Genomic DNA, 20,462 nt, shown 5'->3' on the forward strand with positions numbered 1-20,462 from the left:
CCTAGGTTCAGCTTATGGTAACTGACAGTGAGCTCTCTGATCAGTTCTCAATTGATACTGTTGGTAGTCATGGAGCCATTAAATGCAAAGGCCTGAAAATGGAATACCAAGTGAGTTTCTTCTGTGCTAAAGATCTTTCATTTTAAATTTATCTGTTGGATACTTTTATAACTGTACAGTAGTAATAGTTTTCAAACAGTCTTAATTTTTTCCTTAGGTTGGTGTCACTATAAACCTCAGCAGTTTTAATATTACCAGAATTGTGGTATTTACTCCTTTTTATATGATTAAAAATAAAAGCAAATACCATATATCAGTGGCAGAAGAAGGAAGTGATAAATGGCTCTCTCTTGACTTAGATCAGGTATGTAAATTAATTTCATAATGAACTTTGTACTTTTATGGTCAGTGTATATGAGACTATGTGAAATGAAAATACCAATGAAACCTGATTTGTAAAGTTAATATATGCTGATTAAAATGCAATTTTTATTGTTTTATTTTTGATGTTACACTTCTTAAATTATCATACACTGTTTTAATTCCCTTGTACTATAATTTTTTTCAGTTCCATGAAACTTTATTGACTATTTCTCCTACATTTTATTTAATTATTAAAATCTGAACGATTGCTCCATAGGATTGAATAGCTCAATCAGGATGATAGACACTGCCAGTTCTCACAAATCTGGTTAAATAACTGCATTAGAAATTTGGAAATAACAGCAGTGGAAGTATAGATATCCTGGAAGAGTGAGAAATTATTAATTTTCCTCAAGAAACTGTTGGGAATCCTTTATATGCTATGTTACGCAAAGCTTGCTTGTTAGAAGAAAGTAAGAGACACTTAAAGAGAGAAATTTGGCTTTTGAGTCAGGCAACTAGATGGGTTTTCTAAATGATGGACTGAGGTTGATATATTATCTAGTTTTGAAGAATTATTATACTAAAATAGTAAGATTCTAGAAAAGCATTTGCTATTTTATTTATGATTTTTTTTCCTGTATATGAAATCAATCCTTAAAGTTTTAAAATTTCTACTAGGTTTGATTTTGAGGCAGATGACATCACTTTTTTTGTCCACTGAAGTTTTAACCATTATCTTTTTTGGCAGTTTTTTTGCTTTTTTTTTATTTTGGTTTGTTTTTATTTTAAATTGTGGGGTTGGGGGGCGGTATTTTGTTTTTTCAATGTCCTATATCTTTCCCATCAGTATCTTTGGTTTGGAGTATAAGTCTGCTTTTCTCTTGTTGATATCAGGTTGCTGTGTTTCTATATGAGTTACTACTTTTTTGGGTATTTTTTAGGTACTTATACATCTGTGGGTTACTGCAACTTTCTGTAAAACTTAAAACTACTATTTCCGTTTGATTCGTAGGTTACCAAGTTAAGTTTGTATATTGCCCAAAGTCTTCCCTGTAAACTTATGTTAAGTGCAGGTTCATGAGATAGACTTTTCAGCAATATGGTTATCTTGCAAGTGAGCATGAGTGACTGAATATAAGCAGACTCTAATGGAGAAAAAGTTTTGACATGTTTGAGAGGTAGTAAAAAAGACCAATATTATAGGAGAATGAAAAATTAAAGGACAAAGCCATAATAGGAATAAGGGGTAATTATGCAGATTTTTGTAACCATCACAAATATTTTACCTATTTATTTATTTATTTATTTATTTATTTTGGTTTTTCAAGGCAGGGTTTCTCTGTGGTTTTGGAGCCTGTCCTGGAACTAGCTCTTGTAGACCAGGCTGGTCTCGAACTCACAGAGATCCACCTGCCTCTGCCTCCCAAGTGCTGGGATTAAAGGCGTGCGCCACAAATATTTTACCTTAAAATAAAATGGGATCTGTTGGAAAAGTTTGATCATTGATTAAACATGGTAAAATTTTTCTGGCAGTGTGTTATGAAATGGCTAGCCAGAATATAAAAAAAAAAAATCTATTAAAAAAAAATTTAAAGCCAGGAGTTGTGGTTGATACCTTTATTCCCAGCACTTGGGAGGCAGAGGCAGGCTGCTGTGAGTTGTGGAGTTGTGGTCAGCCTGGTTTATATATTGCTTTCCTCAACAGCAAAGACTAAGTGGGAATACCCTTTCTCGAAACAAACAATATTTTGCTCAATGATTAAACATGGTAGATTCTCAGTAAATTTTTGTTGACTTAACATGATTTATTTTTGTAAGTGTTAAAAAAGTTCTCAGCAAGTCTGTTCCTAATTTTTCGTAGGCAAATTTTTTGGTCCTTCCTGCCAGTTTCCAAATCATAACACAGAGACTTTTTACTAATTATGAAAGCTCAGCTGATAGTTAAGGCTTGTTTCTAACTAGTTCTTATAACTTAAATTAACCCATGATTTTTAGTGGCCCAGGTACCTTTACTTTGTAATGCCTATGCTGCTTTCTCTGTGACCCTAGCATTGCCTTAGGGTCACAGTGTTCTCTCTGCCCCCAAAACCCTGCCTAGCTATTCAGTGTTTAGCTTTTTATTAAACAAATTCCAGTGATATGTCTTCACACAATGTAAAGAATTATCCACATCCACAGCATTTCCCCCTTTTGTCTAAATAAAGGGTTTTAATTCTAATACAGTAAAACTATATTTAATAAGAACAATTGTCAAGTAAGCATTACATTCATAATATCCAGTCCATTCGTATTTGGCAAATTTAGAGGAAATATTTCATTATCTGTTCTCTCTTGATGAGTCTAAAGTCTTGTACCTAATTTACCTTCTGTCATGACTAAGAAAAACTATGACTATAATTATCTAGTCTTCAACTAGAAGGACTTCAATTTAGGACTTTCCCACCTTGTTTTGGCAAAGTTCAGAGTCACTTTGCTGTGTATTCTTCTTGTCCAGTTTGTACAGTATACTCTCAGCAATTGAGGCAAGACAGTTTGTTGCCCAGTGTCTAACCTTGCCACTATGAAAGCAAACTCCATATGGAGTTTCTTCAGTGCCCATCATCTTCTCTGAAGTAAATTAGTACCACCAAGAGCAAATTTATCTTGTTACCATGAAAAGCCTTATGTTATTAAACCATCTTAAATACCATATTCTATAGATATCTGAATGTTTGAAGACCACCTGTCTATCTAAAATATATGTGTTTGACCTTGAAAACGTACCTAGCATGACTACAAGTTTGATTATAATAGGTGACTAACTACTAACCTTCATTTCTTTATTATTTTACATAGTTTGTAATAATAACTTTCAAGGACTAGAAATTTACATTACATTGTTAAATGAGCTGCATAGGTACAATCCCTTAAACAAGTAGAACATATATACAGTATAGCAAAAGTAACCTTAAATTTGTATCAGTATATAAAAGTCCATACCAATGTAACATGTTTGAGACTAATGGTTGTTTAAAAGTAGACTCAGCAATCCACCCTTTTATCTCATCATTGTTATACTGCATATTCCCCTTCAGAAAAAGATTCTTGAATCTAACTCCTTTGTTTAGCTTTTTCCTGACTATGACCATAACAACTTGCAGCCAATCACCCCCCCCCAATGATGACAAACATCTATAACTTAAATGACCAAAAATCATCTGCCCCATTTCTTGGGTATGTGGGCACTGTGTTCTCTAGACTGGCTCCTGTTGTCTGGGGGCTCTGGCATCTTTGGGGCACCCTGAGAAAATTAGGATAATGGTCAAGTTCTGGCTAGAATAGTCTGTGAGGCTGAACCATCTCAACTAGCAGCCTTGAAATTTTTCTGGATGCAGACCTTCGAGGAAACTACAACAGAGGCATTCAGAGAGTCTGGATCACCTAGGCCACCATTTTCATTGGTGTCTGGTTCCCTTGCTCTGAAAACACAAACTTTCAAAGGTTGCATACACATCTGCATTAGTACAAGTATAGACCATGGATTGTACACAAGCCAGCCAAAGATTGTTCTGGGGTTTATGTTTAAGCAGATAAAATATACATCACCTGTCTTTTATTATATTTTCATTTACTTCTTTTTTATTATATTTAGATTTACTTATTTCTGTAGCCAGGATTTTCAGGAGGTCTTCCCTGGTCAAACCTGATCTTCTTTAGCCTTGAGTGAATCCACAGCCTTTCATTTTCTGTGGAAACAAAAGCTTAGCCTCTTCCCCAAAGCAAAACTGACTCACATTTTAAATTTAAAGTATTCATAAATTATCTGGCTTGGTTTAATTCAGCAGCCTCTTTCACAATCCCGTTTCACAGCAACTATTGTTTTTGTATCGGCATTCAAAAAATTCAAAGACAACAAGTAACATCTAGGGTCTAAACTCTCTGTGTCTTCCCCTCTCTACATGGCTCATTCCTTTTTATTACTTTATTCTCTTTTTAAAGACTATTATTTTTAAACTATTATTTTATGACTGTCTATACCTTTTTCTTTAAGTCAGCATAGATTGTTAAACACAGTGTAATCTGTTTATTGGTTTCTACCATCTAAACCTTCCATGTTTCTGTAACCTTTTTCATCTGCATGAGCAAAATCTTAAACCACCAAGCAGCTCATCTCACAGCAGGCTGGTAGCTGGCTTCATCCCTCTTGGTTCCTTGAGGGCTAGCCTCGTTGCGGAGATATGATGGGAGCCATGTCACATTTTCTGCCCCATTCTGGGAAGTTTCTGGGTCCACACTACTGTAGGCATTTCTTCCAAGTTTCATGCCACCGAGTAGTGCACTACCTGCTGCTCATAAACCCATTCAAGTGGTTGGTAGCAGAGCCTCTTAAAAGAACCAAGCCTCTCTATGCCACTAACACCTAGCCTGCCTGAGAGACCACAGTCATCAGGAAGCTGCTTATTTCTAACTAGTTATTATAACTTAAATTAACCCATATCTTTTCATCCACACTCTTACATAGCTTGGTTACTTTGACTTTGTAAAGCTCATGCTGCTTGCTCTGTACCCCTGGCATCACCACCCTTCTTCCCCGAATTCTCTGCTGCGAAAACCCTACCTAGCTGTTGGCCATCTAGCTTCTTATTAAACTAATCCCAGTGACATATCTTCACTCAGTATAAAGGACTATTCCACAACAATTTTTGGACTAGAATTTTAGGTATATCTAGATGATGGTAACTATAACTTTCTTTTATATACTTTATAGACATAACTTTTCTACACTTTAATTTTTAACATTTTTATTTTGTATACTTATCACTCACAGGTACTATTGGGTCCTAATTATCTTTTGGAAAGTAGATCTGTGGACAGTTTTTGAATTTTAATTTTTTCTTTTTCAATTTCATCTAAGATCAATTTTCTTTTGCTAGCTTAAAATTTTGCATTCTTATTTGAGTTATAATAATTACTTTAAAATGTATGATCATGACCATTATGTCTTGTTAAGCTTAGACTCTACTTTCCAACTAAAAAGTTTAGAAGAAGCTTGGCATATTCTCCAGTCTTAAGAGATCTCATACATAACACTTAGAAAAGATACTGCATTATTATTCTATATGCTATTTAACATTAAAATATAGTATGAAACTAGGACTCTAAAGGAACATCAGACTTAAGGGTGTATAGAATACACATAATTTTTAATATACTTGGTTTCTAATTGGGAAACGCTTCTGTGAGTATTGTCACTGTTTTGAGTCTTGCAGCTTCTGGGGTGATGACAGCAAGTATGGGCAGAAAAGATTACTTGCTACTCTGTAAGACTATTAAATGTTATATTATTATTTATGATGAGATCTGTTTAAATATGTGTAATACGTTTTTAGTGTATCCCTTTCTGGCCTGAGGATGCCTCCAATATTCTTCTCATTCAAGTTGAAAGAAGTGAAGGTCCCCCCAAACGGATACATTTTAACAAGCAAGACAATTGTATTTTATTACGACTGAATAATGAGGTAAGTGCTTTTTCTTGATATTCATGATCATTATCATGTGTGTATCATCAGAAAAACTACTATATGTATATCAGCACTACACTTTGCTTTTCATAACAATTTTCTGATAATTTTCCTCCTTTATATAAAAATTTCTTTTTATGAAAGAGGTGAAACAAATATAAAATAATTTATTATACAGAAAGTTAGTTGGCATGTCTGAATGAACACCAGAGTATACTGAAATTTCATTTGCATACAGTAGTTTCATTGTTTGCCAGAAATGACAAAAGTCTGAATTGTCTTCAAATTGTTCAAAGAAAGTGAATCATACACTATTCTAAGTTGCTGTAACATAGTGAACATATATAGAGATGATGTAGAATATTATTGAGGCTTATTTTGGGGTTAATCCTCTCAGGGTTCAGAAAGATTCACTATAGCAAGTGAAAAACTGACTAATAAGGTCTGAGAGTAAAAAAAGAAATAAATTTATTCACATAAATCTTTTTATCATGTCCGGTTTATTCTCTCTAATGCCCTCGTTCTTTGCTCTTCCACCTCCTATGAGGTTTCCTGTCTATATAACCCACACAGACATTGACAATAATATCAACATGCATTTCAGAATCATAAAAACAAACAAACACACAGGTAGGACCTGACAAAGCAGCGTTTCAGGAAAAGGTAACACTATTTAGGAAGGACCAGCATCCAAAGGGAAATACCTGACCTTCCAAACATTTAGATAAGATCACTAGAAGTCCCTGAACCCTGAACTCACCCACTCCCCTCACCTCAATTTCTGTTGTGATCATCAGCTTTAGGGATGCCCAGACCTGTTTGTCAATAAGGGCAGGCATGCTCTCTTTGTATTCTTTTGAAGTGCCTATGTGGTCTATTAGCAAAGGTAATTGCAGGGGATTGAATTTATGTAGGTTTGACTATTAAAACAAAGGGTGAATGTTACCATTTTAAGGCCCCATGGAAGGTCTTTCCATTGCCCATATGGGAGGAAGTTACACTGTTGAGGTATTTTGGGAATGAATCCCATTATGGAATGGGGGGAAATGCCATGATTTCACAAGATTTTTAAAGAATTGACAGTAACTATCCAAAAGACAAGTATTCCCGAAGCTCTGCAATCAGGTTTTTCGTATGGAGTGTATACTCCCGTGGATCTGTCTATTGGTCTCTCCGCTGTACATTCACTGTATAATACTTGTGACTCCAATAGAATACTATTTTAACTAGGTAATGATGTGTTACATCTGTTTTTGTTGTGGAATATTACATTAACTGTGTAAAGGGTGTTGCATTTGTTTAATCGGCACTTGTATTTTTTTTAAGATTTATTTATTGATTATGTATACAGCTGTACCTGCACACCAGAAGAGGGCACCATGTGGTTGCTGGGAATTGAACTCAGGATCTCTGGAAGAGCAACCAGTGCTCTTAACCTCTGAGCCATCTTTCCAGCCCTTGTATATTTTTTTTAAACAATCTTTTCTCATTTTACATACCAATCCCAGTTCCCTCTCCTTTCACTCCGTGCACCTCCCACCCATCTTCCCCCATCCACTCCTCAGAGAGGTTAAGGCTTCCTTCCCTTGTGGAGTCCACAAAGTCTGACACATCACTTTGAGGCAGGACCAAGGCCCTCCCCCCTATATTTAGGCTGAGCAAAGTTTCTCTCCAAAGAGAATGGATTCCAAAAAGCCAGTTCAAACAGTAGGGATAAATCCTGGTTCCACTGCCAGTGGTTCCATAAACTGCCCTAGCCACACAACTGTCACTCACATTCAGAGGGCTTAGTTTGGGCCTATGCATGTTCCCCCACTGTTAGTCTAGAGTCAGTGAGCTCCCACGAGCTCAGGTCATCTGTTTCTGTGGGAATCCCCATCATGGTCTTGACCCCTTTGTTCATATTATCACTTCTCCCTCTCTTCAACTGGACTCCGGGAGCTCAGCCCAGTGCTAGCTGTGGATCTCTGCCTCAGTTGCTGAATGAAGTTTCTATGATGACAATTTAGATAGTTATCAATCTGATTACAGAGGAAAGCCAGTTCAGGTACCTCTCCACTATTGCTTAGGGTTTTAGCTGGGGTCATTTTTGTGGATTCCCTGGAATTTCTCTAGTGCCAGGTTTCTTGATAACCTCATAAAGTTTCCCTCGATCAAGATATCTTTTTCCTTGCTCTCCTTCTCTGTCCTTCCCCAATCTCAGCCATCTAATCTACGTTGGTTTAATAATGTAAAGGTGCATTACTTTGCTTATGTTGCATTAGTTTAATTATGTAAAGATGTGTTACTATTTCACTCTGCCTGCCTAAGGCACTTGATTGTTCTAATAAAATGCTGGATGGCAGGAAAAGAATAGGCGGGGCTGCAGGCAGAGAAAATAAGTGGAAGGAGAAATCTAGGCTGAAGCGAGAAGAAGAGGGGTAGAATGAGGGAGAGAAAGAGGAAAAAGTTCCCCAGGGCCAGCCAAGCAGCTGCCAGCCAGCAGACACAGAGTAGGAGATAGAGAAAGAAAGGTAAAAAGCCCCGGGCAATAGATGAAGAGAAACAGATTAATGGAAGTTAAAGAAGCTAGTCAGAAACAAGCATAACGAAAGCTAAGCACTCATAACTAGTAATTTAAGTCTCCGTGTCATGATTTGTGAGCTGGTTGGTGGCCCAAAAAGGAAAAAATCTGCTACATTTGGTGCCCAATGTGGCATAAGCTATCATGAATAGTTTTATTATTAAAAGCTATCAGTTAATATTCTTAGCAAAATGATCACATTAAATTTTTTCTTTTATTTAAGCTTGGAGGAATTATTGCAGAAGTTAATTTGGCTGAGCACTCTACAGTTATTACATTTTCAGATTACCATGACGGTGCAGCTACATTCCTACTAATAAATCATACCAAGAATGACCTTGTTCAGTACAAGCAGAGGTAAGGTGATTATCACAGTGCAGTAATTTATGATTAGCAGATTTAGGAAAGATAACATAAATTCCTTCCAGTGATTCCTTTAAAAAATTGCCACTAATGTCAATTGAGTTTATGTCAAAGTGATTCCCTTTTTAAAACATATTTAATTATATAGAAGTACAACAACCTTGTGTTTATAATTATTTTTAAATGAGTCAAAGACACGTGGAAAAACTAAAGCCAGTGCCATATAGATTGGTCATTTTAAAATCTGCTGAAAAATATATTGTGAGTCAGTCTTGAGTCTCCAAATTTTGTCTTATTTTTCTCTGTTTTCTTTCTTCTTTCCTTTTTTTGTTTTTGTTTTGTTTTTTTCTTGTGTTGGTGGTTGACTTTTGAGACAGGCTCTCACTGTGTATTGCAGGCTAACTTGGAACTTAGTATAGAGTCTACACTGTTCTTAACAGCAGGAGAGTCCACCAGCCTTGACCTCCTACGTACCTACATTATGTGTGTAAACCACCACACTCAAGTTTCTCTCTCTCTCTCTCTCTGTCTCTCTCTCTGTGTGTGTGTGTGTGTGTGTGTGTGTGTGTGTGTGTGTGTGTGATACACACAGAGCACGAATTCTAATTAGTATTAATAATAAAAACCCAGAATCAAATATAGGGGTTAATGCTGAAGATCAGAGAAGCAGAGTCCAACAACTAGATAGTTCCTTTACCTCTACTAATGCTCAGACCGAAGGGGTTGATCCTCTCTTCATCTGCATCTCCAGACTCCATGTCTCCACCAAAACTCCGACTGCAGCTGTCTTCACAAACCTCAGACTGCACTGAATTCCTGTATCCTTCCGCCTTATATTCTTCTCTCCACCGAACCATATCACTCCTGTCTCCACTTCCGTGGTGCTGGGATTAAAAGGGTGGAATCCCAAGTGGGATCATCTTTGTGTGAGCTCGGTTTCTCTTTTAGACAGATTCAATCTCTGGTAGTGGCCGTGAACAAGTAGAGATCCCTCTGCCTCTCTTGCAAATTCTGGGATTAAAGGTGTGTGCCACCACAACCTGTCCTCTAGTGGCTTAGGTCTGCACTTTGATCTTCAGGTAAGCTTTGTTAAGACATAAGCAAAATATCACTATATGCACACACAACATATTATGAGAACTAGCCTCCCACAGCTCAGCATTTGAGGGGGAGCCTACAAGTCAACAGTACATCTCCTTTTTTTTTTTTTTTTTTTTTTTTTGAGACAGGGTTTCTCTGTGGCTTTGGAGCCTGTCCTGGAACTAGCTCTGTAGACCAGGCTGGTCTCGAACTCACAGAGATCCACCTGCCTCTGCCTCCTGAGTGCTGGGATTAAAGGCGTGCGTCACCATCGCCCGGCTCAACTTGACTTTTCTATCTGAGGGAGTAAAACTTAATTATTTGGGGCCAATGAGGGGGTACAAAACTTAACTCTCTAGGACTCACATAAAAGGGAAATACACACACACACACACACACACACACACACATCTCCAAAATGTCAAGATCTCACCTAGGGTGTTGATGAATGATAAGACTTCAGCAGTTCAGAGAAAATGAAGAGGAGATGCAGAACAGGTGAACTGCTGGATAGACAGACACACAAGGACTATTCTGAAGGCAAAGTTTAGTTTTCATTTTATTCTTACTGTTGCTTGTTGTGCTCTATTTGTTTTCTGTTATGTTTTTCTACTCTGATGTTTCCCTTCTGCTTCTCTTGGTATTTTCCTTCTATCTTTCCTTCTACTTCTTTCCTGGTGTTTTCCTTCCCTCCTGTATTTATATTTTCCCCCTTACAGCTTATATACCCCTTTAGAATATTTCAGACACTATAAAAATTTATCATGTGGTTACATTCTGTTTTTCTAGTGAATGATTGCAATGAGTACAAGTTAAAAAATAACATGTTTTCCATATCCCTTACATGATTAAACATTTTACATATTACTGATGAAAAACAAGTTGCTCCAAGAACCTACAAACATTCATATCTAAGCAACTTGTTATAGATTATCAGAGTGTAAGCAAGCAAGGTATTTTTCTCAGCCAGTTCTTTTGCAGCCAGGTTGCATTTTGCAGTTACAAAGAAAGGACTAATCATTTTATTATGTATCTCAAAAGTAAAAAGAAATCTTAAAAGAATCCCAAATCTAAACTTTGATATATAAAAAGAATCAGCCCATTCATCAACTTTTTTTTTTTTTTTTGAGAGAGAGAACGTTTCTCTGTAGCTTTGGTGCCTGTTCCAGAACTAGCTCCTGTAGACCAGGCTGGCCTCGAACTCACAGAGATCCGCCTGCCTCTGCCTCCCGAGTGCTGGGATTAAAGGCGTGCACCACTATTGCCCGGCATATCAACATTTTTTTATATCAAGAAACTGTGGGCAGAAATGGGCACAAGGAATTAAGCATCATCTCTGATTGCCAACCCATCCTAACAAGAAAGGCATGTCAGCTAAAAACAATTGGGCTGCTTTGTTCTTATTTCCTGACCTTAATGAGCCCCTTACTCAACTATGTGCCTTTCTAAACTTTCGATTGTTTCCTTGGGTTTTTCACCTCAGCACTATTAACAAAAACATCTTAAAGCTTTCTTTTAACTATGATGTACACCAAAAATTTGTGAATACATCTCTCAACATTAAAATTAAAATAACTTGAGCTAACTTAGCTTCTGGGACTCAATTGAGGTAGAGGTAAGAGTTAGTGGCTGGCTGTTTTGCTTTTCTGACCTTCAGGTTGAATTCCAGTTTCTGTTTTTGGGTTTTTATTAGTCGTGCTACATTATGTATAGCAATTACAGGATCACAAAGAGCTTCTTAGCAGTCAGGCCCATTTTACAGGGAAACACCCAGGGAAGGACCCACCCAGAATGTTCAGGAAATAAAGACCTTAGTTTTGTAGTGTAAGAGGCACACTACCAAGAAAAGTGCTTAGAAAGGTAGTCTATTTTTTAGACTTAAAAAAAAAAAAACTTTTTTATTTAGTCAACAATTAGAACAATACTTCTTAGGAAATATGCATAAATGCACTGAAATGAACTTAACAAATGAAAACAAATAGAAAAACAAGAAAAAAGCAAATTTGAGGCAGCAGGAGTCACTGAGTGGAAGAACATACATCTATAGAAACTTTAGTAGCACTTAGTCCATGGAACCATGTCTCCTGTCCTTCGTCATAATATTATATTTATTGTCTAATAATTTGGAAAATAACTTCCTATTTGTGATTATGTGAAACTAGCATCATTTCTGATTAATCTTCACTTTTTTTTTTTTTTTTTTGGTTTCTCTGTGGCTTTGAAGCCTGTCCTGGAACTAGCTCTGTAGACCAGGCTGGTCTCGAACTCACAGAGATCCGCCTGCCTCTGCCTCCCGAGTGCTGGGATTAAAGGCGTGCGCCACCATCGCCCGGCTTGTTTGTTTGTTTTTCGAGACAGGGTTTCTCAGTGGTTTTGGAGCCTGACCTGGAACTAGCTCTTGTAGACCAGGCTGGTCTCGAACTCACAGAGATCCGCCTGCCTCTGCCTCCCGAGTGCTGGGATTAAAGGCGTGCGCCACCACCGCCCGGCTTCTTCACTCTTTTTTGTTATTGTTGTTTGATTAGTTTTGAATCTGGGTATTAAACTAAGGGTCTGCACTCCTTTCGATCTGCACTACTTTTGTCTTTATGTGTATGTGGTTGTGCATGCCATTTGTGTGCTGTTGCCTTCGGGGCCAGGAAGGCTGTCTGGCCCTCTAGAATTAAAGTTACAGGTTGTTTTTAAGTCTCCTTAGTAAGTGTTGGGAACTGAGCCTGAGTCCTATAGAAGAGCAGCACATACTGTTAACATCTGAGCCACTTCTCCAGCTCCTGTGTAGTACTTTTGAATATTTTTCTACAATTTAAAGTAAAATAAAAAGTAATTTTAGATTCTTGAAGATCTTTATTTTCTCAGAAAAAAAAATGTTTCCCTTGAAATATTTTTGTTTTCTCAGAGAATATATTTTTTATTGTAAGAGGTATAACATTCTGAAAGGAAATACAGACTTACTCTTTTCATTGTGTAATGGGGAAAAAAACCTTTTCTTGTCTTAATTTAAAATTTTTACAAATCTCAGTTAATGGGATAAGAATGAAATGTTATTTAGGATTTTTATGTATTTGTCTATTGTATTTTATTTAATTTACTACATTTTTTATTACTTAATGTCAGTTCTCTCAGTGAAATAGAAGATTCCCTTCCTCCTGGAAAAGCAGTATATTATACATGGGCTGATCCAGTGGGTTCTAGAAAGCTGAAGTGGAGTTGTGGGCAAAGTCATGGTGAAGTAACACATAAGGATGTAAGTATTGAGTTGGTCATTATGGAGTTTTCAGCTGCCTTTTTATATTTTATACAGGTATTATTTTACCCCTAGTGGATTTTAAGGACCGTTTTTTTTTGCTATTCTGTAAAAATTAGCAAAGATTTTAAAAAGGCTTTATTGAAGTTGTTTTTAACTTTTTTTTATTTTATTTTTTTTTATTTTTTTGGTTTTTCGAGACAGGGTTTCTCTGTGGTTTTGGAGCCTGTCCCGGAACTAGCTCTTGTAGACCAGGCTGGTCTCAAACTCCCAGATATCCACCTGCCTCTCCCTCCCGAGTGCTGGGATTAAAGGCGTGCGCCACCATCGCCCGGCTTGTTTGTTTGTTTTTCGAGACAGGGTTTCTCAGTGGTTTTGGAGCCTGACCTGGAACTAGCTCTTGTAGACCAGGCTGGCCTCAAACTCCCAGATATCCACCTGCCTCTCCCTCCCGAGTGCTGGGATTAAAGGCGTGCACCACCACCGCCCAGCTGTTTTTAACTTTTGCAAATTTTATTTAGGTTTGCCTTTTTCAAACTCCAACCAGAAGCTAACAGAAGTGGAAGTTTTTTGTTTGTTTGTTTTGCCCGCCATTTCTCTAAAGGAGTATGCAAGGCTATAGCAAAAGCTGACATTTAGAAGAAACAGGAGAGTGTAATCTTTCCTTGTGGGCATTGTGCAGAAGTCGTCCTGTCACACTTGATCTTTTCCAAAACCACCAAGTCTGATTTTATCTCCATCAAAGCTGACGTCCTTGAAAAAGTCTTTCGGCATCCCCTCTCAAGTGTCTTTGCCCCATACTGACGGTCACCTCACTAGAGTTCAGCTCTGTAAGGTGCCTAAACTAAAAGGAGTTCATTTCTCCATGGCAAGCTGTAGAAACCAATGATGATCATTTCAGGGACTGAGATCACCAGTTTTACCATTCTTAATGACTCATCATTTTCTAGCCCTCTACAAACATTTTTATTTTGCATACTTTTTCCAATAAAAAAAAATTGTACCAAGAAATTCTGTACTCAGAGTTTCTTTACCTTTTTATTCTTCTTACACTTTTTTAGATTTTAGTTTCTTTTATGTGTTGGTATGTATGCCTCCGTACTGTCTCTATATGTGTTACATATGCATACAAGTTCTCATGGATGTCAGAAGTGACTGTCAGGTCCTGTAACCTGCATACATGTGGTAGTTGTGAGCTGCCTGATGTTGATGCTGAGAAATGCTTTTAACCACTCTCCATTTCTCTAGACCTCCTGGACTAGTTGGATTTTTTTTTTCCATTGTCTGTTACTGTGGGCTTTAGTTGATTTGATTTTGTTTTAAAGTGGATTTTATAAATTACCCTAACTTTTAATTTTTAAAAATTCTTGATTATTAGGTTTCATTTTCTTTTGTTTGATTTGGTTTGGTTTAGGGTTTTTTGTTTTGTTTTGTTTTGTTTTGTTTTGTTTGTTTGGTTTTTTTTTCGAGACAGGGTTTCTCTGTGGCTTTGGAGCCTGTCCTGGAACTAGCTCTGTAGACCAGGCTGGTCTCGAACTCACAGATATCTGCCTGCCTCTGCCTCCCGAGTGCTGGGATTAAAGGCGTGCGCCACCATCGCCCTGCTTAGTTTAGTTTTTTTGAGACAGAGATTGCTTAAATGACCCTGTATGTTCTAGAGTGTGCTATGTAGACCAGGTTGACCTCAAACAATGGAGATCTGCCTGCCTCTACCTCCTAAGTGCTGGGATTGATGACCCATATGATCTCTTGATTATTACATTGCATAGTTAAATAATACTAATAGTTAGAAGTTTATAAAGATAAGTCTGAAGTTTGGTATATTAGAAATTCCAAATATTTGGGAATACCCATTTTCTTAATTCTCTGTACTTCTAGTACTGTGTGTTTTATTTTAGAAGTTTTTGTAGGTAAAGCTATGATACCTAGGTAACAATTTTGTGATAACTTTAATTTATAATTTTTATGTATTATTACATAAATGTGAATTAAATATTAAACTTTTCTATGAATCAGAATGCTTACTAACTAGAATTCATGGCATAATTGTTTGTTTATTGCATTTGTTTTATTATTGAATCTAAAGACCTGATATCAATACAATGTTTATTCATTTATTTTTACTTTCTCCATGTGTTATTATTATATCTGTATATTTGTGTGTCTATGCATATGTACACACATGAATACAAGTATAGCACGATTAATAAAAACCCAGATGCAGATGTTGGGGTTCATCCTGAAGGTCAGAAAAGCAAAACATCCACTGTGTATTGATATATATTTACCATACTGCAATGTATGTTTGTACAGTGTTTATATTGGGAGGTCATTGTCCTCATTTGTTTCACAGTTGTTTATTGTCTTCGTCTTTAAGTTAGATAGGTATTGAGAATTATATAGATCAATAGTCATCTAAGTTTGTCATTTATAATTAGACTAATCAGGTTCTTTAGATACATAGAGATTATACTCAGTATTGATAGATAATCTTCAACCTCTTCAAAGAGCTGTAGAAAATGGTCTTTAATTTAACTCAGAGTTTTGTGGTAGTGAGACACAATTGCTCCTGGCAACACCGCTCTATTCCCGAGAGAATGTTGAGCACCAAAGACACTCCATCTGGAGCCTTTCTTTTTGGCTGAACTGGTCTTTGAGCAAAGAAATGCCCATACCTCAACCACTGACAGAGATACAGAATATCCATGAATGGAAAAAACAGGACTGTCATATCCTGCCAAGACAGGGTAAGATAGTTTTGACAGGTTTCTTGCCTTTGAAAATGGTATGTCAGTTATGTTAGGCCTTAGCCAAAGTTGGTTGCTTCAATGCTGCAAACGTGACCTTGGGTGATTGCCCAGGTAGCTAGTTGTCTCTGATTTGTTGCATATTTTGGAAGTTTTTTTACTGAACTTCCTAATTACCCAGGTAACATTATTTCCTTTCTCAGATCTTCGATGGGGTTGAAGACTATATAAATGTAGTGACTTTCCTCTCATGACTTGGCCAAGCTATTTATTATATAAGACCTAAGCTAGTTAGAATAGGATATTTGTACTTATTGTATATAATTTCGTAGTAAGTTTAGAACTCTCTTACTTAAACAAAAGGGGGACGTGTTGCAGGAGGTCCTTCTGCTCCTCCAGTCAATAGCCGCTGAGATACCAGCCCATTGGGGCCTGGTCTCTCTCTTTAAAAAGCGGTGTCTTCCCTCCTCGCTCTCTCTTACTTACTGCTCCACTTCCGGTGACTAGACTCCTTCCTGATTGCGCAGAGGATGAAATTGCACTGGATGAAATGGCAGTCCTGCCTCCAGGAATCCTCAGAATGAGGAGCTATCTCCTCCGTTTTGTATTTCTCTCTAGGGCTGGGATTAAAGGTGTGCACCACTACTGCCCAGTTTTTGTAGCAAACTAGTGTGGCTCCTGGGATTAAATGTGTATTCTACCACTAGCTGGTCTGTAAGACTGACCAGTGGGACTGTTTTACTCTCTGATCTTCAAGCAAGCTTTATTTATTAAAATATAAATGAAATATCACTACAGGTACAAGTGTACCACAAGTCAACTTGTGTAGGTCAGAGGACAGCTTGGATATCAGATCTCTTCTTCTACTGTATGATTCCTGGAGATTAATTCAGGTCATCAGTCTTGGCTACACGTATTATTACCTGTTGAGCTGTCTCGCTGACTCCCAACACAATATTTATAAAGGAAATTGCTAAGTGACCCTGTAGAAAATCAATGGTTTTTTTAATATATGATTTTTATTTGTCTTATATTTTGGAACAAGGGCTTCCACTGTACCTAGATTAGCTTACTCATGGCAATCCTTTTGCCTCAACCTCTCAAGTCCTGTAATTGAAAATGTGAGTTATTGCACCAGCTGCATCAGTGCTCTTATAAGGCTTGCAACTTTTTCTTACTCTGCTGTGTAAGGAAATGTGAATTTGAGGCTTAAACAACCTTTAATATGTACTATATTTCCCACAGAGTTAAAATGAAGTAGAAAAAAACATTACTTTGTGTTCTTGGTTTAACTTATAGGATTTTAAATTTGATTTTTTTATGATCTAAAAGTACTTAAACAACTGGTTTTACTTCATGATTAACAATATCATTATAATGTAGCAGGTGGCATCAGGTTATTTTAGTGAGGAAATCTTCCAGGTATTGTACAATTATTCATTCTTTGGATTGCTGTGAATTGTCTGAAATAGCTCATATGAGTGATAACTCTCTCCAAGTGATATGCATATGTTCATTTAGTTTGCTGCCTCAGCTTTAGGAAGTAAGGCTATTTGTATTCTCATCATATAAATGTCAAATGTAGAGTTAATGTTTGTTGGGTACAAACTGATTTCGTTTTTCATTGTTTTCTTTTAGGATATGATGACCCCTATAAGTGTGGGGAAAAAAACCATTTATTTAGTGTCATTCTTTGAAGGTTTGCAGCGTATTATTCTATTCACTGAAGACCCAAAAGTGTTTAAAGTAACATATGAAAGTGAAAAAGCAGAGTTAGCAGAGCAAGAAATCGTACTGGCATTACAAGATGTTGGAATTTCACTTGTCAATAATTATACAAAACAAGAAGTAGCCTATATAGGCATTACAAGGTTAGATGCTTTAATATTAGAAATGATATTTGAAAGATAAAACTCAGAATCTGTTCCTAAAATGGCTTACTTCATTTGGCCTCTCTGTCTTCTGTTACCTCTACTACTGTGCTCCTACCATGCTAGTGGTCTCTTTGTTCTTCTCCATGCACCACAGTGTCTATTGCTCTAGGGTCCTTGTTAAAGCTGCTCATGTATCTGAAATGTTTTTACCCTTTTTTCATCCCTACAGGTTGTGGAAGTTTCACAATCTCAATGAGGCCCTACTGGCCATTCCATTTTAATTTAGTTCTGGTATTTAAGACTGAAGTTCTGTTAGACTATATTTTCTTATTTCAAAAGTATTTTCCCTTCCTATATAGTCAAATTGATTTATTTGTGTTTACAATTACCTGTAACTCCCTAGTGAAAATGAAGAATGACAGGGATGCTCAGTGGTATTTTTCTTCTACTTAGAACAGTACCTGAATAAAAACTAAATAAGTATTAGTTGAGTAAATTTAGGTTTTAAATTGGAAATGTGCTTACTTATAACTGAGGCTGTTGTGAAACATGGATGGAAGTTCTGTAGTTCATGTAATTAAACACTAGTGTAATTGTTATAAATTAATACTGTGATATCTTCTTTCATATGTAAGTTCTGATGTGGTTTGGGAGACAAAACCAAAGAAAAAAGCAAGGTGGAGGCCAATGAGTATAAAACACACTGAGAAGCTGGAGAAGGAGTTCAAGGAATACACAGAATCTTCACCTTTGGAAGACAAGGTTATTGAGTTGGACAATAACATTCCGGTAAATTTAAAAAGTGCTCATATGAACTTTTAATTTTACATTTTTGTTTGAAATCTTTCTGAATTTTAAAGAGAAATTTATTTCTTACAAAACATATTGCATGTAGTTAGTGCTAATGTAGACTTCATCTGGCCTGCTTTTATATTAAGAAATTGAACATTCTCAAGATACCAGTTACTAATAATTCCTTTAAGTAGCAATAAGCAAGATCTTTTTTAAGATTTGCATTATTTTCTTGAAGTCAGTGTCAGTTTTAGTAATTAAATATAAAAAGTAATGCAGCCAAGCTATAATCTTTGTATGAAGATTACATTTTATGGATATGAACATAAAAATTTGAATCTTAAATCTATACTTTAAAACCTTTTTTTTTTTATTTTTGGTTTGTTGCGGTTCTGCTAGTTTTGCCTTGGCTGGCCTAGCACTCATTGTGTAGATTAAGCTATTCTTAAGGGTGGCAATCCTCTGTGTATGCCCCCAGAGTACTGCAATTACAGACATGCATTAGCATATTCAGCTTTATCTTTTTAAGTTAGCATACAAAGTAATGGGTTTCAGTGTGAATGTGTGTATATATACATACATATGTATATATAATGAATATTTATCATTATATTTTGCTCCTACTCATTTCCCTGACCTCACGACCCTTGTAGTAGACTTTACTTTTTAAATTACTGTATCCTGAAGTTATTTTCATATAAATTGATGACTTTAATCAATGATCAAAAAGAAACAATTCACTGTTGGGGGATAACTTTTTTTTTCAGGTTCGCTTAACACCTAGTGGCAATGACATGAAAATTCTGCAGCCACATGTGATAGCTGTACGGAGAAATTACCTCCCAGCACTAAAAGTAGAATATAACACATCTGCACACCAGTCATCGTTCAGAATTCAGATTTATAGAATACAGGTGAGTCTGGAAAGGAAGGCAAAACAATAAAAACTCAGATTTGTTCCCCTGGTCTATTTTATCTAATACAAAGCCAAAGAAGGCAAGATAGAAGTCAGAAAGTAGAAAGTACACTGAGAAACTGGGAAAGAAGCCAGAATTACATGCAGGCAGTAATCCTGGCCCTTGATAAGATGAACTTGGGATAAGCATGAGTTCAAGACCAGCCTGGGCTCCAGAATGAGACTGTGTCTAAGACTGAAGGAAGTCATGCAGAAGGGAGGAATAGTTTGAGAGAAAGAAGGAAAGTAGAAAAACGATAAAGAGGAAGTGAAAGGAGGGTGGGACTGAAGTTGGAAACGTGAAGGGGTTTACTGAGCTTCACCTTGTATCAGCTGTGTTGACGTCTGAATCTAATTCTGAAATTCTAGTATCCTGGTCAACTTGTGTATGTGACATGATATATACTGATTCATATTTCATCTTCTTAGATCCAAAACCAGATTCATGGTGCTATTTTTCCTTTCGTGTTTTATCCTATTAAACCGCCAAAGTCTGTCACCATGGACTCAGGTTTGTGTTTATTTTTAGATTGTGGTATAAATAGTTGTGTGGCTAGGTTTTTGCTTTTGTTTTGTTTTGTTTGGCAATTTTGGGGGTGGAGTGGGGAGGGCTATCTTAAATTTAATTTTTCTAGATTAGATAATAAAGCTGCTTAATGAAGGACTAGGAGTTAATCATTCAAACATTATGTGAATGCTGAGGGAAAGGTTACTTAGAAAAGTATGTGTTGGAGATTTAGAAATAGAAAGTTTAAACCATATTGCTGATATGTAAACTACTTAATCTATAATATTTGAACTGAATAAACAAGGAGAAAATTTATATTTATACTTTTAAATTTTTATTGTTTATATTATATGTGTGCATGAGAGTGTATATGCACACTGCGTGCATGCCTGGTGCCTAAAGAGGTCAGATCCCCTGAAACTTGAGTAACAGATTGTATGCTGCCCAGTGTGGGTACAGGGAAGAGCAG

General features: G+C 36.6%; 1 protein-coding gene across 3 annotated transcripts in view; it reads left to right on the forward strand.

The window, feature by feature from the left end:
* Window positions 1-20,462, forward strand: part of Vps13a (vacuolar protein sorting 13 homolog A) — a 197,239-nt gene that overhangs the window by 124,222 nt on the left and 52,555 nt on the right. For all 3 annotated transcript variants that reach the window (XM_041661420.1, XM_041661421.1, XM_041661422.1), the window contains exons 49-57: window positions 6-110; window positions 218-364; window positions 5,736-5,864; window positions 8,654-8,787; window positions 12,988-13,117; window positions 17,503-17,735; window positions 18,374-18,527; window positions 19,298-19,444; window positions 19,915-19,996. In XM_041661420.1, coding sequence (XP_041517354.1) covers window positions 6-110; window positions 218-364; window positions 5,736-5,864; window positions 8,654-8,787; window positions 12,988-13,117; window positions 17,503-17,735; window positions 18,374-18,527; window positions 19,298-19,444; window positions 19,915-19,996 — 1,261 coding nt within the window. The remainder of the gene's footprint in view (window positions 1-5; window positions 111-217; window positions 365-5,735; window positions 5,865-8,653; window positions 8,788-12,987; window positions 13,118-17,502; window positions 17,736-18,373; window positions 18,528-19,297; window positions 19,445-19,914; window positions 19,997-20,462) is intronic.

This window comes from Microtus oregoni, unplaced genomic scaffold (assembly GCF_018167655.1).
Source record: "Microtus oregoni isolate MIOR12 unplaced genomic scaffold, Mior012 000012F_ref0000307, whole genome shotgun sequence".
Taxonomy (NCBI): domain Eukaryota; kingdom Metazoa; phylum Chordata; class Mammalia; order Rodentia; family Cricetidae; genus Microtus; species Microtus oregoni.